Source organism: Suillus discolor (assembly GCF_016758755.1).
Source record: "Suillus discolor strain FC423 chromosome Unknown F5147scaffold_7, whole genome shotgun sequence".
NCBI lineage: Eukaryota > Fungi > Basidiomycota > Agaricomycetes > Boletales > Suillaceae > Suillus > Suillus discolor.
The window spans coordinates 1-27591 of NW_024541254.1; the positions used below are offsets into that span (position 1 = coordinate 1).

Consider the following 27591-nt stretch of genomic DNA (forward strand, 5'->3'; position numbering starts at 1 on the left):
TTTTTTGGGATGCATACGGGTGGGCGTGAACACATTGTAAGTCTAAGAGAAGACGCCATTGAGTTGTGAAATGAGTATGCCAGCTGGCTAAAAGGTACGTGTATAAATACTTACATGGATTTGAATCTTATGCCAGATGGTGCGAAGATGAGCTGAGAGGAATAGTGGGATGAGTGGTATCCTGAGGCTGGTGAGGAAGTTAGAGCATTATCATGTTTAGAAATGAATACAAGGTGAAGGGTAGGAACGAAATGGAAATATGAACGTAGCGTTATGTATACATGGGTAGCCAGCCGGACGTTTTGGAGTTTGTGGCGTATAAAAGATGTACACTAGCACTCAGCCTTAGTGCAGCAGTACTCGCAGTAGACTGAATGGGTAGTAGAAGTGGCAGCCAATGTCCTTGAGCACGAGGAAGACTGTGTCTGGAGGACCTGTCACAGGAGCAAACACTTTAGATAAGTACTAGGAAGACCAAATACTAGATGGAATAGTCGTTCCTTCTAATTTTGATACCAGTGCCTGTCCATCGAGCTTCACGAGCATGTCGATTCTTGTCCTCCATGATATGATCGATGCAAGAGAGTCAACAAGAGAGTATGAAGGGCGCCAGCGGACAAAATTCACAGCGGTCCACGCGCGAGCCCTGGTTGAGTTTTACTCCCGGGTTAATTGGGTTCGAACCCCAGCCCTCCACACTGTTGGACTACATGTCGACACCAGCAGCTTTCCCACCACTCACCCCAAGAGGTGTGCGATCGAGTAGTTCAAGACACTAACCTGTCGTAACTTGGGTACCCCCTACGCCTACCGTGACAGCGTGATGACAGCGTTACTGATCATGTAATTTAGCCATATTAGGTAGTCGTTCGTCGTACAATGTCAAGTCAAAATGAATCAATTCAACTATTGCAAAGCAAAACAGACAGCTGCAGCGTGAAAACGAGTACGTATGCGACTGGAATAGGTGCGTAAAGTAAGTAATCACGAATGTCCAGATGATGTATTAGAATAATGTGAATGATGATTTGATCCGTAATGCATCGTTTGATAGGAATCGTCCTCGAAGTCCGTGATGTATGCAGTTTTGTCGTCGTTATTACTTGAAGCAAACCATGAGTCGTAACGTGTAAATTGATGAGTCGTAGAATACATAATGAATGAGGTTTAAGAGAGAGAGATGCGAGTCATTGACGAGACACGTTGAATCGATATTGATGTGTCGTATTGATATAATCAGTGATCACTCACGTGTTCTCGAAAATCACATCCAAGATCTGACATTTAGCAGGTACCGTCTTTACATGCTCGTGTTTCATTAAGATAACTATCTAAACCTATTCTACAGTAGTAAAAACACCCCCTTTACAGTACTCGCCTAACAATTTTACGATGATTTGAGGCTGGGCGAGGAACTTAAAATGTGTTGCTCGTAACTTCATGTGGCTATGTATTAATGTTTTTTTGCTTCTAATGTTGAGCTCTGTGTTCGGGATTTTGCGAACGCACACCTCTTGACTCACCCCACACGCTTCACATGCAATGACGTCATCATGGACCGGTGATGTCATGTGACATTAGCATGACTCCACCCAGCACTATTGGGAGCTTAGTCAACCCAAGTGTTGGAACCAAGTCCTGGGGACTTGCTCCCCTGGTGGTAGAGGCCTTATCAGCTTCGGTCGGGAGGATGGCCTGAAGTTAAATAATTAATACCACACCACGGGCAGTTTGCAAGTTCAGTCGGCACCACCGTTCACACCTTTCGCAATTTTGTGTCAAGATATGCCCTTATATAGGAATTTCCCACGTAAGCCGAGTTTCCTGCGCAACATAAGCTGCTGGCACCTGAAGATGCCAGTGCAATATAAGCCGTAGAACACGCAGTCATAGGGGCCTGAGGGTCACACCAAGAATATTGCTGAAGGATAACACTGGTCAGGCTATGCTGTCATATTCATGTATGATATAACTAGTACTGTAGTTATGTAGTCATGCATGTTTGTACTGTAATGAGAATCATAGATAGACCATGCATGCCACCATGCATGATGTGTAGAAATGAGAATCACAGATAGCAGACCATGCATGGTAGCATGCATGACTGCCACTGCGGCGGTCAACCTACCATACCATCATGCATGGCTCACGTGGATCGGCACAATTGTTCTCCCACTGTTTTATGCATGGTATCATGCATGGGGTGCTAGTACTAGTATTACTACTACCGCCACCTTACTATGCATGATATCGTGCATGACCCTGATACCATGCATGGTTACTGTACTTCAAGTTTTTCCTGCCCGGTTATGCGTGGCATCATGCATGGCCTACTAATCATGCATGATCGTCCGAATCTGCTGTATGTATATATGTAACACTACCACAAGACTTGTTTACTTAATTCCCCCATGTCTTACTACTGTCATCCTGCTATTACTAGCCCGTTATTGAACATTTACCTTCGTATGCGCGTGATAGCGACTCTCTCAAAAAGCTAGTAAGTTCCCCCATTCACAACTCGGATGCTACAAGATATGAATATATTGCTCAAGATTACATTACGAATATGTTTGCTACGAAGATACGGGTATGGGGATTATCAAGATGCGTCACTAATCACTTTCAAGAAGACAAGAATAAGTAAAACGAAGAGTCAGATACCTGTGCACTAAGCCTGGGCCGTGGAAATAGCAGCCACCTTTTTTTTCCTAAACCAACGGTCAGTGGCCATTATTTCCGATGAAGCGTACGCAGTACTTAGCAATAGGCTCTCCACCTGCTTCCAGTCCGTGTTTACGGACCTTTTTTCCCCCCACGGTGGCCGTATTTTCCTTCTCCCGCATTTCGCTGAGGGCATTAGCGCCAATGGCATTAGCGGTTTCGTTGCGAGTAGATGGTTTCGGTGGACGTCTGGACTTGCGAGTAGTGGGTTCGGGCTGGCTGGTAGAAGCTGCGCGTTTAGCTTTACCACCTGCTGCCTTCTGAGGAAGGCCTGCTGGAACCGAGGGAGGATCGCCTGTGGGCACGGGTGGCAGTGGTGGTAAGGTGACCGAAGGAGACGGAGTGGGAACGGGTGGCAGCGGTGGTAAACCGTCTGAAACAGACGGTGTGGAACAGGTGGCAGCGGTGGTAGGCCGTCTGAAACAGACGGAGTGGGAATAGGTGACAGCGGTGGTAAGCCGTCTGAAAGAGACGGTGTGGGAATAGGTGACAGTGGTGGTGAGCCGTCTGAAGAAGACGAAGGAGAATTGTCGGTGGCAGGTGGTGACGGTGGTAAAGCATGGCTCAGATGGCCACTGGATTGCTGGAGGTAGCTCGCAGGCTGGGGGAAGTTTGAAGGCTGGTAGTTCGAAGGCTGGGGATAGCCCATAGGCTGGGGGTAGGGGTAGCTAGGGACTGGGTTGAAATGGTTGAAACTGTTGAAATTTTGAAGCGGATCATAGATTGGTGGAGGGGCGAAAGTCCACAATTGAGGATTGCTGAGCAGTTGACCGAGATCCGCAGAGTGACCATCATTGCTGAAGTTGGTAGAGTTGGCGAAGTATGATGAGTTGGCATCATGCATGGCGAGATTTGCCTGACCCTCAGGCTGCTGGAGGCCATGCATGTTGATGGGTTGCTGGAGGCCATGCATGTTGATGGGCTGCAATGAGTCATGCATGGTGTCAGGCTTCTGAGTCGGATTGTCATGCATGGGCATAGCATAGTTAGGCGAATAAATATCGAGAATCTGCTCTTGACGTTCCTCCCTCCCGTCCAAAACATTCCCCTCACTCTGCGACACCTCTATTTCCTCCTCCGGCTCATCTGTGAAAGGGTCAGCATCTACTTCGTCTTGATCTTCAAGGTCCGTCTGGTCTCCATCCCCGGCCTCTCCGTTGTCCGCAGCTACCGCTCTTTTGGCATCGCCTTTCATCTCAGGTTCGGGGGAGGAATAGCCTACATCATTGTCGCGTAAGTGCAATGCCCTTTTGACAGTAACGATTAACTTACCTTGTACACCTTGAAGGAATTTCAGATACGTTCCAAGAAAGTGTTCCTTGAAGTCAGGCAATAATTGCGGGGCTGAATGTCCCAGCTTGGTGGTACCGACGTCAACCCTGCTACTAGTAAGCGCTCCATTTGTTCACAAGACATTCACAAACTTACGATGCGACAGAGATTTTGTTGTTGTTCGAGGGATCTGGCCCACCCATTAACACCAAGAACGAAAACCCAGTTTGGTGCTCGAGGTACGTGAGGATTGTGTTGAAGATAGCAGGTAAGTTTTCCTGTGCTCTGTTTGAATGACATGTTGCTCAACAAACAAATCAAAAAAAATAGTCGAGAAGAACGTACTCAAGCATATCCTCGGTGGTTGGTGATTGCTCCTCTTCATCTTCGTCCTCCAGAGCCTCGGCGTCTTCATCATCTGCATCAGTATTCGCCTTCCTCGATTTCCTTTGCTTTCATCATCTGGCCTTGACGTCCGCAATAATAGTCTCATCGGCTTCTCGCTCCCAACATTGACGTGTGACCTCTCGTACAATCGTTAGTCTTTCACCTCTCTGTTGTGGAGCCACGTTCGCTAACTGCAGCTTCGACAGTTGGACGGATATTGGTTTTATAATATAGTCGGGAGTACATTTCGGCCTCGCTCAGAGCTCTTGCACCACGAGGCTGGAGGAGGTCCTTGAGTAAACGAGTGGCCCGTGTGGAAGATTGCGCCACTCTGCCTTTGCGAGATGCGGAATTACCCGAATGCCACGACATCCAGGTGCGCAGTTGCTTCATTTACTTTTCGGTTAAGATCTCAAGCTCACAATTAACTAACGACATCACCTTCTGACGCCTCTTTACTGCCTTCCCCTTTGCTGCCGATTGTACGGCATTCAGACCATCCTCATCGGGAAGTTCTGGCCAGAGCTCTTTATATATGGGCCATTGCTGCTCCCATTGCTCATAGATGGGGGGCCAGAACTTTGCATAGCTAGATTTAGTCGAGCACTTTTGATACCCGGGAAGCTGTGCCGTTAACCACTCCTTCTGCTCCTTAGATGTCCATTCACTAGCAACCATCTGTGAGATATATGTTAGGCAATTGTGTGAAAAATTGATCGGCCCGCGCACCTTTCGCTCTCTTTGAATTTCGTGATGGGGATTTAACGTTTTGACGCCTGAGTGCAAAAATAACAAAATGAAAATTTTACAGCATCAATACAGCTCCATCAAGCCACAAGGCAATTGCCGAATGACATGAACACACGGCAGCACACGGCACGCTTGAGTCTATTAACCTGAATCTCATTGATGCGGTCACCCAATCTACACGTAGTACAGCTATCAACCTGTATCACTACATAATAATGAAATCGGATGTCAACTGATACCTAAGAAATCCTCGACTATGTGCAGATGTGATGTCATCATCTTCAAAAACACGCAAGAGAATGTCTTCAAGAAATAGTATGACTTGCCGGCACTGCATACCATCATCTCCACTTCTTGTAACTGCTTCTTCGGCCTCTTGAGCGATATCAAGTGCATCCAGAATAGGCCGCCGTGAGTCTTCGGAACGAGTGCTACCCGTATACTGCAACACCAGGTCATCCAAGAACTTATGGGTGGACCCATTGACAAGCCTATGGAATTTAATCTGCGGTTCAGATCTAAAGGTTTGTTGTCAAAGTGAGTTTGAAATGATATGGCGATTGAGTACATACAATCTAGTAGTGAGGTCGCTGGCTCCTGTATCGCCGCTGTCTCCTGTATCGTTTGACTCGGAGTTCTGAAGGGTTGTGCGTAGATACCTTGGATGCTGCGGATGCTTCGATGTACTATCATGATACTTTAATTTCATCTTTTTCAAGATGGCGACTTTGTTTCTGTTGGAGGATGCAATGAACACTAGCGACTGCGACTCGAAAGAACATGAACGTACCTCTCATAATACACCTTTCTGTATCCCTTAGCAGCTTCTTGGCGTTCTTTGTTGGACTTGTGCAGTTTTTTCCGAGCCATGGTAGGAGTGTGAAAGAGGTGTTGAATGTCGAGACTGAGAGAGAGAGAAAGACTAGTAAGTAGTACGAATGATGCGTGATCACATCCGAGTCGCTAAGTTACCTAATTCGAGTTTGAATGCCTGTTCGTTGTATGCACTGCAAGACTCAAGAATACATGCTCAGCAACATTTTTTCATGCAACATACCAAGATAAACGACTGTATTCATGAAATAAACAGAGTCTGATGCAGGACAAGGCCAGCATTACATGGTGGTAGGCGTGTTGTATGTTTTACCTGCCGCAGAATACTTTCTTAGGATTTATTTATCAGTGCCGCGTTCGTTCAACTACTGGCCTTCCCTTCACTCGTATGTTCGATCAAGAGAACCAATTCAGTATTGCCGTGACTCGGATGATACACACTATGAACAACTACTTGACTTGTATATACAGTATATCACGCCCCCAAGTACTGACAATTATTGCGTTCAATGGCTGCATGGATCCGTGCAACGCCTACTTCAACTGACGGACAGCGGCTATGGATAGCACCACTGACCCCCGTGACTTGGGGAGAAGTGTCTTCCCTGTTGGTTGATTGTTAAGTGCGTAAGATAGAGCCAAAAAAAAGGCGTACCAAGTGGCCAAAACTCCAACACGTTTGCCTTTAATCACGCAGTAGAAGGGCCCTTCAGCAGACAGATCCGGAATCTCGTATGGGAACCCTTTATACGAAACTGATCTGGGCGGAAGCCCAACTAAGTCTGCGTTGGTCCCAACTAAGTCTGCATTGTTGCAGAGCGAGAGTTTCGCGATGGCTTCAGCATACTGCCGATATCGGGTGCCAGTGTGGTGGAGGAGAGCGGTGGAGTGGTGGTGGAGGCTGGAGTAGCCTCAGCTCCCTCATCAGCATTGTCTTCAACATCACAATCGGCTGTGTGATCTTTCTGTCCAGGGTGAACGGCTGCTGACGGAATGGTCTGGCCACCATCTGCAATTGCTTGGATGATGGTAACGAGTGCATGGGCAGTGACAGAACTCATGTTAAGATTCATGAGTGCTGTCACAAGAGCATCTAGAGAGAGTCAGTGCACATTTTAAAAAAAATATCATAAACTTACCGACTGCGTGACTAGAAGACACCGAGCCTTGGGTTGTTTGATGTCATCTAGTAAAGTAATGTTCGTGTTCGGGTTGAAGTGGAGTGATGGGAGAAAGACACTTACCGTCTGGCAGCTTATTTATGGTAGTACCATGGAGGCTCGCGACTGATTCTGGGTGGGAGAGGAAGGCGATAGATTCATCGCCCACAACGTAATAGTCATGGTGTATGCAAGTGTAATACTAGGTGAGTCTCAGGAAGGCTTGGCGGATGCGTCTAAATTCAACAGATACAAACAAACACTTCTTTGATTCACCACTGCAAGATCCTTGGATGTCGGGTGATGCAATTGATAAGGCGTGTCTCAAATTTATTCGCTGTGATGAATTCATTCGTTTTTTCATTCGTTTTTTACTGTCTGCGTTCACAATGGGCAAGAAAAAAACAGAAGTTAGTGCGTCATACTGCTGAGCAGCTTGCAGACACGCCTTCAGCCAACATCCACACGGCCTCCATGTACACATTCCAATCTGGCAAGCCCTTAGTACGCACGGAGTCCCTGGTTGGCGCCCATGTTGCTCCCACAACTGTCCCCCCTATGACTCTTCTCCGTAATGAGGATTCACCACCAGCATCTAACCAATGGCAAATATACCAAGCTGGCTCTTTCCTCGACTATATGCCGATTCCTGACGAGTTTCGCGTCGAGACTGAGACTTCGAAGAGGAAACGCACAGCCGGGGTAAGTTTGTTCTTTATTCTCAACATTTTGCTTATCCTGTACCTACCAGGATCACCCCCTTGCAGCATGGCAGCCGGAATGCCCCACATTTTTGGACGAGATGATTCGCCTGGAAGGCCGCAGAGATTACGCCGAGGATTCTGTCTGTCGACACTGTCAAGAACATGCCCCAACCATCCGATGCGCAGATTGCTTCTTACAGGAACTCTACTGCCCTTCGTGTACTGTGGAACGGCACCGATGTCTGCCCTTACATCGTCTTCAGGTAATGTGATTCCCAAGATCTATACTTTAGGATCCGCTGACATCCGGTATTTACTATTATGCAGCGCTGGAATGGTAACTACTCTTCGAACGAATCACCCTCAAGTCATTGGGGTTACGCATTCAGCTGGGGCACCGTATCGGAGACACGTGCTGCAACCCTCACCGTGCGTTCAATGACGACTTCATAATAATCGACTCGACTGGAATACATGAAGTGGGACTGGATTTCTGTGCTTGTGGGACCATGCAAACACACGTTAAGCAACTGCTATGCTCTCGACTCTTTCCAGCAACCGTTACTGACCCCAAAACTGCGGCTACTTTCGGCGTGCTCGAACAGTATCACTTACTGTCTTTTGAGTCTAAAGCCTCCGCGTTTGAGTTCTATCAAGCCCTCGCGCGCTTATCCAACAATATGGGCATGGATCCGCCAAAGGTATTTTATTTACTTATTGCGAAGCACTGTGATAACAAGAACTACAGGACCGTTATCCTACATTCTTGCGAGTAGTGCACGAATGGCGAATCCTCAAGTTGCTCAAACGTTTCGCTCGGGGACACTGTCCGGATGGCGTCGTGACAACAGAGCCTGGACAGTGCGCAGTGCTCTGCCCTGCCTGTCCGCACCCCGGAAAAAACCTGCCGGAGAACTGGGAGAACGCCTCGCTTGATAAGCGGTAAGTTCCATATTGGTTCAAAATTCTTTACCTTCTAATCCAAACACAGATGGCTGTATGCTTTATTCGTTGGCATCGATGCCAACTTCCGTCTGAAGCGGAAGTTGGTATCAAGTGATATTGTTGATCCTGGAGTCAGTAAGGGATGGTCGTATTTTGTGGAGGAGAAGGCGTACAAATCATATCTAGAAGACAATAAAGACCGGAACCAGGAGGTAAGTCTTTTTTGGTCAACGATTGTTGCAAACAACTCAGTCACCGATAGCGCAGTACATGCGCCAGTCACAACGCTGTGAATATGGCCGATACAAAGAAGTCTAGAGGCCTTGCCGCTACAGGTGTTGGGACGGTGGATTGTGCCAGGCACAATATGAAACTTCGCAACGCAGTTGGTGACTTACAGAAGGGCGAGAAGTATGTATTCCCCATTGTTTATTTTGTCACGCTACCGCCTTACAACACTGCACAGGTATATTAATATGGATTACCTATTTTTTTCGGCAATGAAACACCACGACGTCATCGTTCTCAACATATCATACGATATCGCGTGTCAATGGTCCAAGCATCTGTGGTCGCGGATGTCAAAGCTTCCTTCCGCGTTTCATCTGGATCACGACAACAAACAGGTCAACTTTCTTATTCCAAAATTCCATCTACCGGCCCACATCGAGCCATGCCAGATTGATTTTTCTTTTAATTTCTCTCGGCATGTTGGTCGTACTGATGGCGAAGCTCCGGAACGCGGGTGGGCTAATATTAACCCGATCGCATCAAGCACCAAGGAGATGGGCCCAGGCTCTCGGCGTGATACACTCGATGACCATTTCGGTGATTGGAATTGGAAGCGTGTTGTCCAGCTTGGTAAGCATTGTCGTTGGCATTTTGTTCTTTCTACTAATCATGATGCAATATTGCACTTAGGACGACTCACTGCTCGAAAATTAGCAAACGCCGTGGAGCAAAAAGCCGATCATCAACGCGAGCTTTTGGAACTTGAAAGCTGCCTGCAAGCACAAGATATTTCCGAATGGAGAATTGACATAGAGGCTTGGGAACTGGATCGCATGCAGCCAAATCCATTCAAGGTCCGAGTAGCACGTATGTGTTTTTGTTCGTTTCAATTTCTCTCCGTTGACTTTATTAGCCGAGACACAGGCTGCTATTCGTCTAGAACTCGCACGTATTGAAGCCGCAGAACTTGAGTCTGGCACAAATGTCTCCCTTCATGCAGAAGTCCCCCCCTCGGTATTAATCAGTTCCGCAATTGACCTAGAAGATCAACAGTAAGTTAACCAGCTCGTGAATTCACGAGCAAAGAACTAATGAGCACACAGACGACGTTTATCGCATGAGATAGCAGCACTCGGCGCCCATGCAACCGACCACCAACTCGCTAAGGTCCAGCTGCATGCCAATACATTACGCAGGAAAGTTGATGGGTGGCAGGAGATCCAATTGCTTTATATGCCATTCGTGTCTCGCCTACGCGCCAATGAAGATTGTGCACGCTCCTCTACGGATGCAACACCCGCTGTCAAAGCTATTAATCTGTGGCTACCATCTGCAGTCGGCCCAGACACACAGTGTCCTACTCAGCTTCATCGCTTCGAATGGATGTTACGCTACGCCCAAGCAAATGATGCGTTAAAGGACATTCGAAATCTTTTGCGTCTCCGCTCACACCTATATAAATTCAAGGATAACAACATCGTCGGCCAAGCAGCTAATACCCGCGCAAGAAGTACTATCAATAAGACCGATGTCAAAGTCAGCATGGCCGCTGAGCGTTATGAAGTTGCGAGGGCGGCGCTCACTGCTCTGGCGCAGATTCTCGATGAAGGCCCGGCCTGGCAAGATATATTCAAGCCTCTCAATCGCAACAGGGACCTGAAATCGTTGAAGGACATGTGGGAAAAGGAGACGGAGGGGACGAGACACCTGTCGTGGATCTGGAAGACACCGGGGGTGGCAGAGGACGCCAGTGTTGGCCTACATGATGGTAAGGCCTAATATTTTTCAATTTGCTTGCACTGACAGACATGCTTATGGTTAGCCCTTCGTATCGAATGGTGCAAGGCGCGCGCGCGCGCGATGCGATGGGAGGAGGAGGTCGATTTGCTGAAGGAGGAGCAACGGCGGGTCATTGCATTCCTGGACTGGCAGGCAGACTGGTGGTGGTGTCAAAGACAAGGCCGCGATTCAGAACACTTGGATGACTGCTTGAGGGAAGGTTTGAAGGCCTATGCCGAACGCCAGGCATCGCTGCGCAGGGCTTTATCGGCTCAATTTCAGGCATTGTGGACGACACCTACCCTCCCAGCAGCAACAAGCATCGACACAGCAACATTCACTGTTTGATTTTTGAGATACATGCTTGTACAGTAGTCACGTTTTATCTACTATGATGCATTTTGGCCTGCTATTCTCAGTGTGGTATGGGTGTCGGTCACCGTGAGAGGCAACAGTGGGCGTCGGTCACCGTGGGAGGCAACTATCATGCGTCGTGCATGATATCATGCAAGGCAGCGGCTGTCGTGCATGGCAAGACGCAATGCAAGACTGCGGCTGTCATGTATGGTGCCATGATTGTCATGCATGGGGTAACACTGCGGGTATCATGCAAGGCAGCGGCTGTCATGCATGGCAAGACACTATGCAAGGCGGTGGCTATCATGCATGACGGCAAGACACTACTATGCAAGACTGGGGGTGCAGCCAAGACACCATGCATGGCAAGGGACAGTGTAGCCTGATGTATACCATGCATGAATGACAGACTAGGATAGCAGTACAAGATGCATGACGTCTGTACTCTAGTAACAGTACTATCATGCATGACTACCCCACCATCAGGTGGGTCATCAATCTCTTAGGTGCCACCTATGACCTACAGCAACATACTGAAGCGTTTGTACCCAATCCACTGGTGTCGTTGTGCAGTTGACGATCAATCCCTATGACAGATACACGGGATCCCTAATCGTAGCCGTGACATACGGACACCTTTCTCACGGCTCACATCTTACCCGCGCGCACGAACTCATCGATATTGCAAAACAGATTGTTACTCCCGAGAAGACTGCCATGTTCATAGCCTTTCCTTTCTGTGAGTGCCTCTGTCGACGACATCATTATGAATATTTAGCATGAGGTTGCAGTCGAAAAGTTACCGTTTTGGTGCTTCGGTGGAGCACATTCCCAGATGGGACGCAGTAGAGAATTATCTCAACAGCTTTTGAACGAGCCCTTTAACGAAGTGAAGGCACAGATAGTACGTTTGCTCACAGTTGTGGATGAAAATCTCGCCTGATCTATTTGCGTGAAGGCAAATGGCACTGCTTCACACTCATTAATCAGTGACTTTCTCAGCCAACCTCACGATGACGCTGACGAAGATATAATGAAGGCTATTGCGTTGACAGGATTCATAGGTAAGAGTCTTTATTTACCAGGATAGAATTCATCTATTGACGGGAATTCGGCATCTTAGCTGGCATGGAAACCGTGAGTCGCCACTTGAGCAGTCCTGATTTTTACTTTGATGTCCCGCAGACTGCATCCGCATTGCAGACATTCCTGCTGGCTATGGTGCTATATCCTGACGTCCAAGCTCGGGCTCGTGCAGAAATTGATCAAGCTGTGAGGCATGATAGAATGCCGTGCCTCAACGACAGGGCGTCCCTGCCTTATCTTGATGCCATTCTCCGCGAGGTCATGAGATGGTATCCTGTCGCCCCCATAGGTTTGTCGTCAGTAATATAGCTTTGTGTTTGCATGACTTACCCCTTGCATAGGATTTCCACATACAACTTTAGATGATGATGTTTACGACGGGCATTTTATACCCAAAGGTTCGAATTGGTATCAGTCAAGGTTGCCGTTGACTCATCTGTAGTTCGATCAGGTACAGCAGTAATAGTCAATCAGTGGTATGTCAGGGTGGAGTGCATGCAACGGTTTGAGCTGAACATTGCTCAGGGCACTGTCTCGGGATGAAGACATATTTCCCGATGCATCGCGCTTCGATCCCAGTCGCCATCTAACTGTTGACGGGAAGCTGAAGAACCCTTTCGTCAACCATTTTGCCTTTGGTCACGGCAGGTGAATATTCCACACTTGCTATCATTTTAAATCATTCACTGACCCTTGCAGACGTATTTGTCCTGGTAGGCTGATCAATGATCTGGCAGTGCTGAAAATGACAAATGCTCTCGGTAGGTCGTTGGTTTGTAGAGAACAGTCTATGGACTGCGATTGCTGCCATACTCGCTGTCTTGCGCATCGATCATGCCAAAGACTCAAACGGAGACAGGATTAAAGTGAAACCAAAGTTCACCACCGGCGTGACGATGTAAGTGCCCTAGTATGCATCCAATAACCTGCGGGCTGACTCTGTCGAAGTCAGCCTGAACCATTTCACTGCTCTTTTGAAAGCGTGAGCACAGCAAGAGAAGGACAGATCCGAGCAATGATGAATTCTGAGTAGACTTAGTATGTACTACGATGAACAAGAGAATTGCTTTCGAATACATTGATTCCTCAGAAACTGTCAGGAAAAACATTGACAAACAACCCATCGCATGCAGCTCTCCGAGTCCTGGAAGAGATAATTGACCTCACACGATCTCAGACTATCGCCAGATGCAACATGCAGCGGCGACGATAAAACACAACCAATTCAGACCAGTGCTATCACTGGGATTTAGACACGGCATGAACACACTGCCAGCATGATCATCCAGGTTTCGTCGTTCTTCTCCGTCTCTTATTGTCTTATTTTTGTTCGTTTCTCTGCTTCGTTATTGTTTTCATTGCTACCCCAGAATAAAGTCATGTACCCGGATCTCTGATGGAATAAACACCTCACTCCTGCTCGCTGAAGGTTCTACGAAACACACCAGTCTTGCATAAGATCCAAGAGGAGACTCCTGCGGAGGTGGACGCCTTTGGTACCTTTTCCAAGTGGTGCCAAGGGTGGCCCGTGAACCGATCAACGATATGCAGCCTGGTTACGCCGGTTCACGAGATTTTGGAAACGGATCTATTAGTAGTTTCTGAAGAATCAATGTATTCGAAATCAATTCTCTTGTTCATCGTACAGACTAAGTCTACTCCGAATTCATCATCGCTCGAAGGTGTCCTTCTCTCGCTGTGTTAATGCTTTCAAACAAGCAGTGAAATGGTTCGGGGCGACTTTGGCAGAGTCAGCTGCAGGCGCTTGAATATATACTACACTTACATCAATGAGCCGGTAGTGAACTCCGGGTTCACCTCAATCCTGTTTCCGTCTGGGTCTTTGGCATGGTCGATGCGCAAAACAGCGAGTATGGAAGCAGCTGCAGTCCACAGACTGTACTCTACAAACCAACGACCTGCCAAGGGAATTTGTCATCCTCAACACTCCCAGATCAACCATGAATCAGCCTACCAGGACAAATACGCCTGCGAGGATCAATGAATGATTGGAAATGATAACAAGTGTGAAATATTCACCTGCCGTGACCAAAGGCAAGATGGTTGACAAAAGGGTTTTTCAGCTTCCCGTCAACAGTTAGATGGCGACTAGGATCAAAGCGCGACGCATCGGGAAATATGTCTTCATCCCGAGACAGTGCCCTGAACAGTGTTCAGCTCAACCATCGCATGTACTCCACCCTGACATACCACTGATTGACCATTACTATTGTACCTGATTGAACTACGAATGAGTCAACAACAACCTTGACACATGCGACTTCGAACCTTTGGGTATAAAGTGCCCACCGTAAACATCATCATTGGCGGTTGTATGTGCAACTCCTGTGCACATGGTTAGCCATGCAAACACAAATTTATGTTACTGTCGGCCAACCTAGGGGGACGGGAGGATGCCACCTCATGACCTCACAGAGAATGGCATCAATATAGGGCAGGGACGCCCTGTCATTAAGGCACGGCATTTTATCATGCCTCACAGCTTGATCAATTTCTGCACGAGCCCGGGCTTGGACATCAGGATAGAGCACCATAGCCAGCAGGAATGTCTGCAATACGGTTGCACTCTGCGGGACATCAAAGTAAAATCAGGACTACTCAAGTGGCGACTCACGGTTTCCATGCCAGCTAAGAAGCCGAATTCCCGTCAATAGATGAATTCTGTCCTGATAAATGAAGTCTCTTACCCATGTATGATGTGAACGCAACAGGCTTTATCGTATCTTCGTCAGCGTCATCGTGAGGTTGGCTGAGAAAGTCACTGATTAATGAGCGTGAAGCAGTGCCATTTGCCTTCACGCAAACAGATCAGGCGAAATCTTCATTCACAACTGCGCAAACGTACCATCTGTGCCTTCACTTCGTCGAAGGGCTCGTTTAAAAGCTGTTGAGATAATTCTCTAGTGCGTCCTATCAGGGAATGTGCTCCACCGAAGCACCAAGACGGCAACTTTTCGACTGCAACCTCATGCTAAATATTCAAAATGATGTCGTCGACAGAGGCACTCACGGAAAGGAAAGGCTGTGAACATGGCACCCTTTTCAGGAGTAACAACCTGTTGTGAAAGCTCAGCGAGTTCGTGCGCGCGGGCAAGATATGAGCCTTCATTGCCGTGAGCAAGGTCTCCGTATGTCACGGCTACGATTACGGTTCCCGCGTATCTGTCACAAGGATTGATCGTTAGCTGGACGATACGTCACAACGACTCAGGCACCGGTGGATTAGGTACGAACGCTTCAGCGTGGTGCTGTATGTCATCAGTGGCACCTAGTAAAAGATTGATGACCAGTCTATTTGCATGGCGAGAGTATATCTCGTGGTATGAGGCCGAGACTTCGGCCTTGAAGACTTGATGGAAAATCTTGCGATGTTGTCGTAAAGTCTCACCATACGGAAGCAGTGCAGTATTGAAATCCAGTCCAGCTCTGCGTCATCAGTGGATGAAAAACAAATTGAATGAAGACCGGCAATGCATACAATTCGTTGATGCGAAAAATGGGGCGACCAGAGTAATTTGCAGAGCGCTTTTCCAGCAAGTCCTGCGCGATGGTTTCGGAGTTTATGATGATCAAGTCGATCCCAAGTACGCGGCAGCGAATGATGTTTCCTGTGATCAGGTAGTATGAAATCGAATACAAGAAGGTTATTGGCTTGCTACCAACCATATGCCTTCCCCCACGCAGTATATGTGAGCCAAGGTCGTTTAGTATCCAATTGCAGCGCGTTGCCTAAGAATGGTAAGGGACGAGGGCCAGGTGGCAAAGGCATAGGGTAGACGCGTCTGCGAATGAGACCCAAAGGGACAACCAGGGCAATAATGCACGATATCCCTAGAGCGAGAATAGCAGAGGAGAGCATGAGAAAGGATTATGCTAGTCGAGCGCAACACATGTGTTAGTTCGTCTTATATTATTCAAATCGTCAGTTTGCTTCTTCAACATGTAAGAAACTAACACTGCGTAACCCGTTCATTACCCATTACCGCCTTAGTTATGGATGTGTTTAGAGTTCCGAATATGCGTTCCAAACAAGAAGTTCCTCCCCATCATTTGTTTAATGTAGTCTCGGGCGACTCGGATGTGTTGGATGCTATTCTCGTGCGTACCACTGTTTAGTGTAGTCTCGGGCGACTCGGATGTGTGGGATGCTATTAATCTTGTGCGTACGCTATCTCGGTTAGTGCTGCCGTGCAAGCGAGTAAACAAACTAGAACAAGTTACTAAGATGTACTTATGGTTGTTCACCTAGGTCCTAGCCGAGTTCGGCCGGTCAGACCGGTCAAGCCTGTCCAGGAAAACGGGACTTATACCTACGCGCAGCGCCAACACCTGGTGTAGTACAGGCTACTACAAGCAGTCTATACTCTGTAGAAAGGGTCAGGAAAAGGGTCAGGAACGGCTTTTCTCCTGCTATTCGAATGATATTGAATTAAGATACAGAGCAAGGAGGCAAATCGGTAGCATGGCACCCAATAGTACTTGGTGCTGATCTGTGCAAACTATTCTTCGCCAGGCGCGCTAATGATCGACTTCAACATTAATTAGAGCCACGATCCCTGTATCAATCTACGAACTCAACGCGTCGAGACCATCGGAGTTCCCTTCCAAGAGCACACTGACTTTGCTCTTGCACTCTTGTTTGACGACGTTCTCCTCGACAGTGCTTTCTATGACAAAACCATGAAGCTTTCAAGTTGGGCCGTCTGGTTCCGACAGTTCTTTGCCTCCTTCGACGGCGACCTTGTCCTGGAAGCTCTCATATTCTCACCTGACTCACTTCGACTGGCTCGCACGTTTTACGATGAATCCAATGTCTACATACACAAACCGACCTCCGCTCTACTTGCTATACAGTCTATCCCTCCCCAAAGTACGCATAGGCCCACATGAATCCATCTTTTGTGAAACTAACCTTCTCTCAAAGACCGATGCTACTCTCTAGCATTTCCTTGAGGTATGTATCCCACTATTATCATCACGTTACGCCAATTCACATGAATTATAACAGTCTGACACAACCCGTCGTCATGCCGTCGTACGCAGAATCCCAACGAGACGGCCTGTCATTGTATCATCTTTTTTTCCCAGGCATCAAATCCATTCGCCTACAAGTAGACCATCAACAACCTCTTTTCCTTCGCCATGTCCGCAAACTCTTTCACTTTACTTCTCGAACGAATCCAGTTCCTCCTCTATAGCCTCGCGATCCATGGAATGTTCGTCTAATATCTACTTATCTCGTTTTTTAGAGTTGATTTGACCGTTTCTCAGTTCCCTGCTACGTCGCCCTTGCCTCCCAGCAGCTCAGCCTCGCTACAGGCCACCACTCAGTTTGATGATGTCAGTCCTTCAGTCTTAGTATACTCGCAATGCATGACTGAGTTCGTATTCAGTTAGCAATGAACTCTCCGTCCCATATGGTCGGGCATCTCGGAGACGTTGTAAGACTATATTACAAACCACTGGCAGAATGGGATATGAATTTTGTGTGAATGTTACTATCTGAGCCTTTTGAGCTTCTAACTGAGCTTAGGCCGTCAGAGAATCCTGAAACCTACTCAGAGTCCCACCAATCTTTGGTCGAGTTACGCACGATGAACGATTTCCATTGGCCGATTATGCTACTGAGGCACTACATACTCGTAAGTGATCACGAGGTACAGAAGTCAGGAAGTCTCCATTAATTTGCGAAGTATTGATGGACATCAAGATACACGAGATTCAGATTCAGGAATCAGAATCGAAAGTGGCTGCCGCAGCACTAACCAATATAGCGTACGTACGAGAATGCAACCAACACATTGTCCGAGACTAAACTAAATAGGGATCGTAAAATCTTAAAAGTTGGACGAGAGTTTCAACTCTAAATGTACCGCTTAGACTGTGAGTTACCGGTTACCGATAGTATGGATAACGGAACTGACAAGACACTCCTCCACTAGTGTTAATGCGGGAGACAGAAACCAAGGACTTATCGATTTACTGATGCGGATCGCAGGTGGGGCATTCCATAAATTGTTGTCCTCACATTTTGTATAAAAGGGACACTGCACGCCTTTTATCCTCAGCCCCCCTGCAGTTCATAGGCTCTATCACTGTTCATCAGAAATAGGAGGCCATGGAAACTCGCCCAAAGATGTTTTACCTCCCAGATACCATGGCCAACTGGCCGTGGCCTCGCATAATCAGCCCTCATTATGAAGCTGTGAAAATTGAAGCTGAGGCTTGGTTTCGTAGCTTCAAAGCTGTGGATCCTGACACATTGAAAGAATTCAACAAGTGCGATCCAGGTTCGAGCTATGTTACTACCTCTAAAGATCGTTGACGCGTATCATTCTTATAGCTCTCGTAGTAGCACTGTGTTATCCCACTGTGTCAAAAGGTCCGTATTCAACCCCTGGCGCGCACGACTGACCCTTGATTTTATTCTTGCAATGTAGAACATCTTCAAGTCATTTGCGAAATGATGAATATGACCGTAATTATAGAGGACACCACCGATAAAAGCACTGCAGCGGGCGCCAGAGGAATAGTGGACATCGTCCTCGATGCCTCACACAATCCGCATAAGACCAGACCAAAAGGTGAACACATCATTGGAGAAATGATGCGACAGTAAGCACCCCCTGCTTGTTTGATGATGCATCTGAATTTTATGTAGATCTTCGGCTCGTATGGTACAGACCATGAGCATGACTTGTCATTCCCGCTTTGTCGATGGCTTGGCAACATACCTTCGTGCAGTAGCTGTCGAGGCCATCGACCGTGAACAAAGACGTTGTCTCAGTATCGATGGCAATTTCAAGTATCGACGGGAAACATCTGGCATATTACCTTGGCTCGGACTATGTGCAATGGATGTCGATCTTCCTGATGAAGTATTCTACCATCCTGCTATCGTGGATATAGTGGAATGCGCCGCAGATTTGATTACAGTTGATAATGTAAAGTCACACAAAAAACTTAGTTTCCGGTATCCTAACGGCCTTCACAGGATATGCTCTCGTACAATAAAGAACAAGCGAGCGGGATCGACCACAATTCACTGATAACTGCGGTCATGCTAGAACTTGGCCTTGACATAGGCAGTGCGATGGGTTGGGCAGCCGCTTATCACACTAAACTCGAGGAAAGATTTACCAACGGTCTTGCAAATCTTCCTTCATGGGGTCCTTCCACCGATATCCTGGTCAAGGAATACCTTGATGGACTAGCAAACTGGGTGCGAGGACATTATTGTTGGAGTATCGAAGTTGAAAGGTCCTAAGAATTTCAGTGGTATGGATTGTCACTTACGATGATTTAATTTGCAGGTACTTTGGCACACTGGCAATGGCTGCGGAGACACAGCAAACTAGGCTTGTCCCATTATCGCCAAGTGTTCAATGGAAAGCCACTGGCGAAGGATCGCACCAATTGCCGCCGCAGTCAGTAACGGGGTCTCTCCTTTCGTTTATTATGTCCTTTGTCTACAATAAATAACAGGAATGTATGTACTATGTATCATAACAGCACTTACGCACCATGCCCCGAAATTTCTCCTCTTATCGAATTTATTTGTCTTTGAGCTTGAAACGAACGTTGCCCTATTAGCTAAAAAAAACTGAGTGCTTTTTTCGACCAACCCGATCAGGGTGGGGTACTGTTAGGTATCGCAACAGCACTCACGCACCAATCGCACGTACAAGAAAAGATTGGAAAAATCTTCAGCGACATCACGCCCCCTGAAATCAAAAGATCAATTAGGCAATCGAGCGCAGAAAGCACAGAACACCCCACAATCCTACATACTAGTACATACTAAGTGATTAGCTAAGATGATCTGGGATTGCGGACAGAAGTCAGGAAGCCTCTATTACATAATACAGCGCATGGATCTAGATATAACTTATAAGGAACCGAGGAACGTCTTTGTCAGTGTACGTCATGATCCATCATTTAGCACTAAGCTAAGGCGGGCAGCACACGAAGATTCGTCGAAGAAGCAAGTTACCGGTCTTAGTATATGAAGACAACCAACATGTCTGGGTGCGACTATAATCCCTTCCCATGCTCTCCACTGCTACTCTCGCTCTAGGGATATCGTGCGTTATTGCCCTGGGTGTCGCTTCGGGCCTCATTCGTAGACGTGTCTACCCTTTACCTCTGCCACCTGGCCCTCGTCCGATACCATTTTTGGGCAACGTGCTACAATTGGATACTAAACGACCTTGGCTCACATATACTGCGTGGGGAAAGATATATGGTTGGTAGCAGGCCAATAGCCTTTTTGCAAAGTTCTTGTACTCAATTTCATACCTAATCATAGGAAACATCATTCGCTGCCGCGTACTTGGGATCGACTTGATCATCATAAACTCCGAAACCATCGCGCAGGACTTGCTGGACAAACGTTCTGCAAATTACTCTAGTCGCCCCGTTTTTCACGCCAACGAAAAGTATGCATTGCCGGTCTTCATTCAATTTATTTTTCATCTACTGATGACGCAGAGCTGGAGTGGCTCTCCTTACTCCAATGTATCCGTATGGTGAGACTTTACGACAACATCGCAGGATCTTCCATCAAGTCCTCAAGGCCGAAGCCTCGGTGTCATACCACGAGATATACTCTCGCCATGCAAATAGACTAGTCGTCAATCTTTTAGGTGGCACTGTTGACATACAGCACTACGCTGAAGCGTTCGTACATATTCCACTGGTGTCGTTGTGATGTATGGTCCAGCTAACGATCAATCCTTGTGACAGATACGCGGGAAGCATAATCGTAGCCGTGACATACGGACACCTTGCTCACGGCAATGAAAGCTCATATCTTACTGACGCGCACGAACTCGTTCGTATTGTAAAACAGATTGTTACTCCTGAGAAGGCTGCCATGTTCACAACCTTTCCTTTTCGTGAGTGCCTCTGTCGTCGACATCATTTTGAATATTTAGCATGACGTTGCAGTCGAAAAGTTACCGTCTTGGTGCTTCGGTGTACATTCCCTGATAGAACGCAGTAGAGAATTATCTCAACAGCTTTTGAATGAGCCCTTCGACGACGTGAAGGCACAAGTGGTACGTTTACGCAGTTGTAATGAAAATTTTGCCTGATCTGTTTGCGTGAAGGCAAATGGCACTGCTTCGCACTCATTAATCAGTGACTTTCTCAGCCAACCTCACGATGATGCTGACGAAGATACAATGAAGGCTATTGCGTTGTCAGTATACTCGGGTAAGAGTCTTTATTTACCAGGACAGAATTCATCTATTGACGGGAATTCGGCATCTTAGCTGGCATGGAAACCGTGAGTCGCCACTTGAGCAGTCCTGATTCTTACTTTGATGTCCCGCAGACTGCAACCGTATTGCAGACATTCCTGCTGGCTATGGTGCTCTTTCCTGACATCCAAGTCCGGGCTCGTGCAGAAATTGATCAAGTTGTGAGGCATGATAAAATGCCGTGCCTTGATGACAGGGCGTCCCTGCCCTATATTGATGCCATTCTCCGCGAGGTCATGAGATGGTATCCTATCACCCCCCTAGGTTTGTCGGCAGTGATATAGCTTTTTGCTTGCATGACTTACCTCTTGCATAGGATTTGCGCATGCAACTTTAGATGATGATGTGTACGAGGGGCATTTTATACCCAAAGGTTCGAATTGGTATGAGTCAAGGTTGCCGTTGACTCATCTGTAGTTCGATCAGGTACAACAGTAATGGTCAATCAGTGGTATGTCAGGGTAGAGTGCATGCAATGGTTTGAGCTGAACATTGCTCAGGGCACTGTCTCGGAATGAAGACATATTCCCCGATGCATCGCGCTTCGATCCTAGTCGCCATCTAACTGTTGACGGGAAGCTGAAGAGCCCTGTCGTCAACCATTTTGCCTTTGGTCACGGCAGGTGAATATTCCACACTTGCTATCATTTTAAATCATTCACTGACTCTTGCAGACGTATTTGTCCTGGTAGGCTGATCAATGATCTGTCAGCGCTGAGAATGACAAATTCCCTTGGTAGGTCGTTGGTTTGCAGACAACAGTATGTGGACTGTGATTGCTACCATACTCGCTGTCTTGCGCATCAATCATGCAAAATACTCAAACGGAGACAAGATTGAGGAGCCAAAGTTCACCACCGGCTTGGGGATGTAAGTGACTTAGTATGTATCCAATAACCTGCGGGCTAACTTTGTCGAAGTCAGCCTGAACCATTTTACTGCTCTTTTGAAAGCGTGAGCACAGCAAGAGAAGGACAGATCCGAGCAATGATGAATTCTGAGTAGACTTAGTTTGTACGATGAACAAGATAATTGCTTTCGAATACATTGAGAAACTAGATCCGTTTCCAACATCTCGTGACTCGGCGCAAGCAGGCTGCACACCGTTGATCAGTTCACCAGCCTTGGCACCACAAGGTACCGAAGACTTTTCAGGGTAGGTTTCATTATAGTAAGTAGTACATTGATGGTAATACGGCATCCAAAGATGTCAGCAACTTGAACGCGAGTGGTAATGACAAGGAGCAAACATCTAGGGAAGAGTCCGGGGTCTTGTCAGTATGAACATGATGTGGGTATTTGTTTTTTCAGGGATTGAAGGAAGCGAGGAAGGTCTGAGTGATTATCAGCGCCGATCAACAAGAGACCCACGCACCGGCAGTTTGCAACATTCTTACTATACATTTTGACATGATAAGAAAGCAAACTTTATCACTGACATTTGGAAACAAATCTTGCATAGAGAAAAACTCCCAAACCGCCGGTGTGGCCGCTTGTCAAAGTTTGATGCTTACGGCGCTGGTGATCTCGGAGCAGCGTTGCGTTTGGACTAATACCGTATTTAGATTAGGATTTTAGACTATCACGCTAAAAATAACACCCACTCCAGTCGTGTCTGGATGTCATCGACTTGCCAAAAGTGCAATGGCTCGCGAAGCTCTTTCTATTTACAAAATCGCAGCCGCCGAAGATGAGGATGAGGAACTGATCGGCTATGTAATTGTCGTTGCCATGCTTGCTTTAGCCGAGGGCCCGTGAGGGAGCAATAAGCTTTAGTATGGTTTGCGTGTACCGTGTATCTTATAGCCAGGTAACATCGGAGAACTTCCAGGAAATTTTGGTCCGCCATCATTAGGTGTGATACAGTGATCGTAGGCGTTGTATTCAGGAAAAATCCAGTTCGGCAGTGTGTCCATTGCGCACACTCGTTCCAACACTGTCGGTGGGACCTATTTGCGTAATAAAATAAGAATTGAGTGGGGCTAGTAACTACCCAAGCTTTTTGAGCTTCTAACTGCGCTTACCCGGGGTCTGACATACTTGTCCCGAGACTAGGTCCATTATGCATTAGTGCTTGGACGTTCTGAACGTTGAATGACAGTTTCAACTCTATGTAGCACCTTAGATTGTAACCAGTTACCGATTACTGATGGTATGGAGCCTCCTCCACTATTAACGCGGGAGACGAAAACCAGGGACACTGATGCGGACATTGCGGAGATTAATCCTGAGGAAGCATCTAACACGTGATCTTGACCAAATATAAAAATTCAAATTCAAATTCAAATTCAAATTCAAACTAAACAGAACAATGCTTGAATCAATGTAAGTATAACTGCCGTTTCATGTATAGATATCCAGCTGCCACCTTAGACCGTGACCGGTTACAGATTACCGATAGTACGGAACCGACAAAGTCCTCCACTAACGCAGGAGGAGTCGGAGATCAAGGACTTATCTTACTGAGTACTGATCAGTAGCGGCGGAGTGCTTTGCAAGTCTCTTTGTAAGCTCATCTGAACTGCCAGTACGGGTAAACTGACCATCGGTTAGTCTCTTGCCCCATGTTAAACGATGGTGAAAAATTCACCATGTCTCCCGAATGCGCTACAGGCTGAACGAGTGGTGAAGATAACATTTCGACCCCTGTATGTAGTTAGATGACTGAACACACAAAAAGAAAATGGAGATGAGGGACCTGGGACTGGGGTTGGGGTTGGGACTGGTTTTCGTAAGGGAGAAGTGACTCGGGATGAAGCAGGCGATGCCGAGCGGTCTGAGCCGTTGGCGTCGTTACCGTTCCCAGCCTCAGTGCTACTGATGACTGTTTCTTGTTTTTCTTGATGAAAAGTCCCGGAGTTGTCGTAAGAGGAGAACCTTCGGAAGAAGGCAGGGTTGACGGTGCTGGCAATATAGGTGTTACCGTAGGTGTTGGTGGTGTTGGTGAACTGGTAGACGAGCTTCCGCCTCCCCAAAGTTTGCGAACATCATTTGTTTGTAGTATAATTGGCAGATTGGCCTGCCCGCAGAGAGCAGTGCGCAACTAGCCAGCAAGCCTTGGGAAATCCGGTGTTCGTTCATTAGGTATTGTTCCGGGGGAAGGGGCTTGAAGTTTCTCTGGGTGTATATCCAATATTCGAATTTTGCACACCTCTTGAACACACTACGGTCTTCAACAGCGGGTATTCAGCCAGATTACTACTTATACTGAAACCTACCCTGAAAAGTCTTTGGTATGCAGCCTGGTTGCGCCGAGTCACGAGATGTTGGAAACGGATCTAGTTTCTCAATGTATTCGAAAGCAATTTTCTTGTTCATCGTATAAACTAAGTCTACTCAGAATTCATCATTGCTCGGATCTGTCCTTCTCTTGCTGTGCTCACGCTTTCAAAAGAGCAGTGAAATGGTTCAGGCTGACTTCGACGGAGTTAGCCCGCAGGTTATTGGATGCATACTAGGTCACTTACATCCCCACGCCGGTGGTGAAATTTGGCTTCACCTCAATCCTGTCTCCGTTTGAGTCTTTGGCATGATCGATGCGCAAGACAGCGAGTATGGCAGCAATTGCAGTCCACATAGTGTACTCTGCAAACCAACGACCTACCAAGGGCATTTGTTATTCTCAGCACTGCCAGATCATTGATCAGCCTACCAGGACAAATACGTCTGCAAGAGTCAGCGAATGATTTAAAATGATAGCAAGTGTGGAATATTCACCTGCCGTGACCGAAGGCAAAATGGTTGACGACTAGGGCTCTTCAGCTTCCCGTCAACAGTTAGATGGCGACTAGGATCGAAGCGCGATGCATCGGGGAATATGTCTTCATCCCGAGACAGTGCCCTGAGCAATGTTCAGCTCAAACCATTGCATGCACTCTACCCTGACATACCACTGATTGACCATTACTGTTGTACCTGATCGAACTACAGATGAGTCAACGGCAACCTTGACTCATACCAATTCGAACCTTTGGGTATAAAATACCCCTCGTACACATCATCATCTAAAGTTGCATGCGCAAATCCTATGCAAGAGGTAAGTCATGCAAACACAAAGCTATATTACTGCCGACAAACCTAGGGGGGCGACAGGATACCATCTCATGACCTCGCAGAGAATGGCATCAATATAGGGCAGGGACGCCCTGTCATCAAGGCACGGCATTTCATTATGCCTCACAGTCTGATCAATTTCTGCACGAGCCCGGGCTTGGACGTCAGGATATAGCACCATAGCCAGCAGGAATATATGCAATACGGATGCAGTCTGCAGGACATCAAAGTAAGAATCAGGACTGCTTAAGTGGCGACTCACAGTTTCCATGCCAGCTAAGATGCCGAACTCCCGTCAATAGATGAATTATGTCCTGGTAAATAAAGACTCTTACCTACGTATCCTGACAACGCAATAGCCTTCATTGTATCTTCGTCAGCATCATCGTGAGGTTGGCTGAGAAAGTCACTGATTAATGAGTGTGAAGCAGTGCCATTTGCCTTCACGCAAACAGATCAGGCGAGATTTTCATCCACAACTGTGCGCAAACGTACCATCTGTGCCTTCACTTCGTCAAAGGGCTCATTCAAAAGCTGTTGAGATAATTCTCTATTGCGTCCCATCTGGGAATGTGCTCCACCGAAGCACCAAAACGGTAACTTTTCGACTGCAACCTCATGCTAAACATTCAAAATGATGTCGACGACAGAGGCACTCACGGAAAGGAAAGGCTGTGAACATGGCAGCCTTCTCGGGGGTAACAATCTGTTTTGTAATATCAATGAGTTCTTGCGCGCGGGTAAGATATGAGCCGTGAGCAAGGTCTCCGTATGTCACGGCTACCATTACGCTGCCCGCGTATCTGTAACAAGGATTGATCGTCAACTGGACCATACGTCACAACGACACCAGTAGATTAGATACGAACGCTTCAGTGCGGTGCTGTAGGTCATCAGTGGCACCTAGTAAAAGATCGATGACTAGTCTATTTGCATGGCGAGAGTATATCTCCTGGTATAACACCGAGACTTCGGCCTTGAGGACTTGATGGAAGATCTTACGATGTCGTCGTAAAGTCTCACCATACGGAAGCATTGGAGTAGCGAAAGCCAGTCCAGCTCTGCATCATCAGTGGATGAAAAACAAATTAAATGAAAACAGGCAATGCATACAATTCGTTGGTGCGAATAACGGGGCGAGCAGAGTAATTCGCAGAACGTTTTTCCAGCAACTCTTTCGCGATGGTTTCGGAGTTTATGATGATCAAGTCGATCCCAAGTATGCAGCAGTAAATGATTTTTCCTGTGATCATCGATCAGGTATGAAATTGAATACAACAACCATTGGTTTGCTACCAACCATATGTCTTTCCCCACGTAGTATATGTGAGCCAAGGTCGTTTAGTGTCCAATTGTAGCACGTTGCCCAAAAATGGTATCGGACAAGGGCCAGGTGGCAGAGGTAAAGGGTAGACACGTCTGCGAATGAGACCCGAAGCGACACCCAGGGCAATAACGCAAGATATCCCTAGAGCGAGAATAGCAGTGGAGAGCATGATAAAGGATTATAGTCACACCCAAGACATGTTGGTTCGTCTTCATATAAGGTCGGCAGCTTGCTTCTTTGGGTGCTGCCCGCCTCATCTTGAACAATGGACCATCAGCAGAAGTGGCGCAGCCAGCTGGCAAGCCCTTTCTAGACATGGCAAGATACCACCAGTCTGACGAACTTCACCAAGACTTAATACGGCTTGCAGACAACCTCTCCGTCGTGCCAGATGGGCACCAGGCTGGGCAAAAGCCATCAGAATCGTGTATTTTGAAAAGTCTTGAGGCACCTTGCAATGTTGATCCAGCCTTGCCAGTTCCAAGCAGGCTGTTCATAGTTTACATGACTCGTACCAGACAGATAGCTGCAATGCAATAAATGGAATCCAGCTAATAGTTGAGCCGTAAATTATATAAGCTGGGACCATTTGCCGGTTCAGCTTTTCATAGCTCGGGCCGCAGCTAAAACCGGCAATAAGCCGGAGCCGCGGCAACATTACCAGGTCGCCTACGCTCCGATGACGATGGTAAATTTGG

The 27591-nt window shown here is 47.1% G+C and overlaps 8 protein-coding genes across 8 annotated transcripts; 4 read left to right on the top strand and 4 right to left on the bottom strand.

Annotated features, from left to right (window-relative positions):
- Positions 1-2723: 2723 nt before the first annotated feature.
- F5147DRAFT_769130 (uncharacterized protein) lies at positions 2724-6003 on the bottom strand (the record flags this gene model as incomplete). Its single annotated transcript, XM_041441021.1, has 11 exons — positions 2724-3141; positions 3216-3942; positions 3997-4103; positions 4153-4281; positions 4342-4443; positions 4547-4770; positions 4825-5061; positions 5113-5159; positions 5473-5651; positions 5706-5867; positions 5924-6003. The coding sequence occupies 11 exons, from the start codon at positions 6001-6003 to the stop codon at positions 2724-2726; spliced, it is 2412 nt and encodes an 803-aa protein (XP_041297093.1).
- Positions 6004-6442: 439 nt separating this feature from the next.
- On the bottom strand, positions 6443-7028 carry F5147DRAFT_769131 (uncharacterized protein; the record flags this gene model as incomplete). Its single annotated transcript, XM_041441022.1, has 3 exons — positions 6443-6572; positions 6623-6764; positions 6815-7028. The coding sequence occupies 3 exons, from the start codon at positions 7026-7028 to the stop codon at positions 6443-6445; spliced, it is 486 nt and encodes a 161-aa protein (XP_041297094.1).
- A 573-nt stretch (positions 7029-7601) lies between these two features.
- On the top strand, positions 7602-11134 carry F5147DRAFT_743324 (uncharacterized protein; the record flags this gene model as incomplete). The annotated part of the gene is made up of 11 exons (XM_041439596.1): positions 7602-7829; positions 7879-8094; positions 8200-8532; positions 8580-8773; positions 8823-8988; positions 9039-9187; positions 9243-9637; positions 9698-9874; positions 9921-10059; positions 10111-10775; positions 10830-11134. The coding sequence occupies 11 exons, from the start codon at positions 7602-7604 to the stop codon at positions 11132-11134; spliced, it is 2967 nt and encodes a 988-aa protein (XP_041297095.1).
- A 426-nt stretch (positions 11135-11560) lies between these two features.
- F5147DRAFT_628973 (cytochrome P450) lies at positions 11561-13317 on the top strand. Its single transcript, XM_041432744.1, has 12 exons — positions 11561-11683; positions 11740-11882; positions 11935-12047; positions 12102-12207; positions 12267-12280; positions 12329-12518; positions 12571-12627; positions 12681-12705; positions 12755-12877; positions 12929-12942; positions 12995-13127; positions 13178-13317. The coding sequence occupies exons 1-12, from the start codon at positions 11607-11609 to the stop codon at positions 13260-13262; spliced, it is 1080 nt and encodes a 359-aa protein (XP_041297096.1). The 5' UTR covers positions 11561-11606; the 3' UTR covers positions 13263-13317.
- Positions 13318-13817: 500 nt separating this feature from the next.
- F5147DRAFT_833901 (cytochrome P450) lies at positions 13818-16403 on the bottom strand. The gene is made up of 14 exons (XM_041443888.1): positions 15914-16403; positions 15729-15858; positions 15485-15676; positions 15261-15412; positions 15096-15208; positions 14938-15043; positions 14865-14878; positions 14628-14817; positions 14519-14575; positions 14441-14465; positions 14270-14392; positions 14205-14218; positions 14016-14148; positions 13818-13969 (listed from the first exon to the last, which is right to left on the bottom strand). Exons 1-14 carry the CDS (start codon positions 16107-16109, stop codon positions 13885-13887), a joined length of 1530 nt encoding a protein of 509 aa, XP_041297097.1. The 5' UTR covers positions 16110-16403; the 3' UTR covers positions 13818-13884.
- A 1983-nt stretch (positions 16404-18386) lies between these two features.
- Positions 18387-19517, top strand: F5147DRAFT_743325 (terpenoid synthase; the record flags this gene model as incomplete). Its single annotated transcript, XM_041439597.1, has 5 exons — positions 18387-18540; positions 18594-18632; positions 18691-18865; positions 18912-19194; positions 19245-19517. 5 exons carry the CDS (start codon positions 18387-18389, stop codon positions 19515-19517), a joined length of 924 nt encoding a protein of 307 aa, XP_041297098.1.
- Positions 19518-20168: 651 nt separating this feature from the next.
- Positions 20169-22590, top strand: F5147DRAFT_833903 (cytochrome P450). Its single transcript, XM_041443889.1, has 14 exons — positions 20169-20495; positions 20559-20688; positions 20741-20929; positions 20996-21147; positions 21200-21309; positions 21361-21466; positions 21526-21539; positions 21588-21777; positions 21830-21886; positions 21940-21964; positions 22014-22136; positions 22188-22201; positions 22254-22383; positions 22434-22590. The coding sequence occupies exons 1-14, from the start codon at positions 20300-20302 to the stop codon at positions 22516-22518; spliced, it is 1521 nt and encodes a 506-aa protein (XP_041297099.1). The 5' UTR covers positions 20169-20299; the 3' UTR covers positions 22519-22590.
- A 2255-nt stretch (positions 22591-24845) lies between these two features.
- F5147DRAFT_569056 (cytochrome P450) lies at positions 24846-27062 on the bottom strand (the record flags this gene model as incomplete). The annotated part of the gene is made up of 13 exons (XM_041430933.1): positions 24846-24930; positions 24981-25113; positions 25166-25179; positions 25241-25354; positions 25454-25538; positions 25591-25780; positions 25829-25842; positions 25902-26007; positions 26062-26174; positions 26227-26369; positions 26436-26627; positions 26680-26809; positions 26867-27062. 13 exons carry the CDS (start codon positions 27060-27062, stop codon positions 24846-24848), a joined length of 1515 nt encoding a protein of 504 aa, XP_041297100.1.
- Positions 27063-27591: the final 529 nt, after the last annotated feature.

Bases quoted from the DNA above. Each gene is read 5' to 3' on its own strand.
- F5147DRAFT_628973 (XM_041432744.1), top strand. From the start codon at position 11,607: ATGCATGACTACCCCACCATCAGGTGGGTCATCAATCTCTTAGGTGCC. The intron at 11,684-11,739 runs GTTTGTACCCAA...TCCCTATGACAG, and splicing joins CTACAGCAACATACTGAAGC to ATACACGGGATCCCTAATCG. The intron at 12,706-12,754 runs GTATGTCAGGGT...AACATTGCTCAG, and splicing joins GCAGTAATAGTCAATCAGTG to GGCACTGTCTCGGGATGAAG.
- F5147DRAFT_833901 (XM_041443888.1), bottom strand. From the start codon at position 16,109: ATGCTCTCCTCTGCTATTCTCGCTCTAGGGATATCGTGCATTATTGCC. The intron at 14,576-14,627 runs GTTGGCCGACAG...CCATGTGCACAG, and splicing joins GCATCCTCCCGTCCCCCTAG to GAGTTGCACATACAACCGCC. The intron at 14,393-14,440 runs GTATGTCAGGGT...AACACTGTTCAG, and splicing joins ATAGTAATGGTCAATCAGTG to GGCACTGTCTCGGGATGAAG.
- F5147DRAFT_833903 (XM_041443889.1), top strand. From the start codon at position 20,300: ATGCTCTCCACTGCTACTCTCGCTCTAGGGATATCGTGCGTTATTGCC. The intron at 21,887-21,939 runs GTTCGAATTGGT...TAGTTCGATCAG, and splicing joins GGGGCATTTTATACCCAAAG to GTACAACAGTAATGGTCAAT. The intron at 21,965-22,013 runs GTATGTCAGGGT...AACATTGCTCAG, and splicing joins ACAGTAATGGTCAATCAGTG to GGCACTGTCTCGGAATGAAG.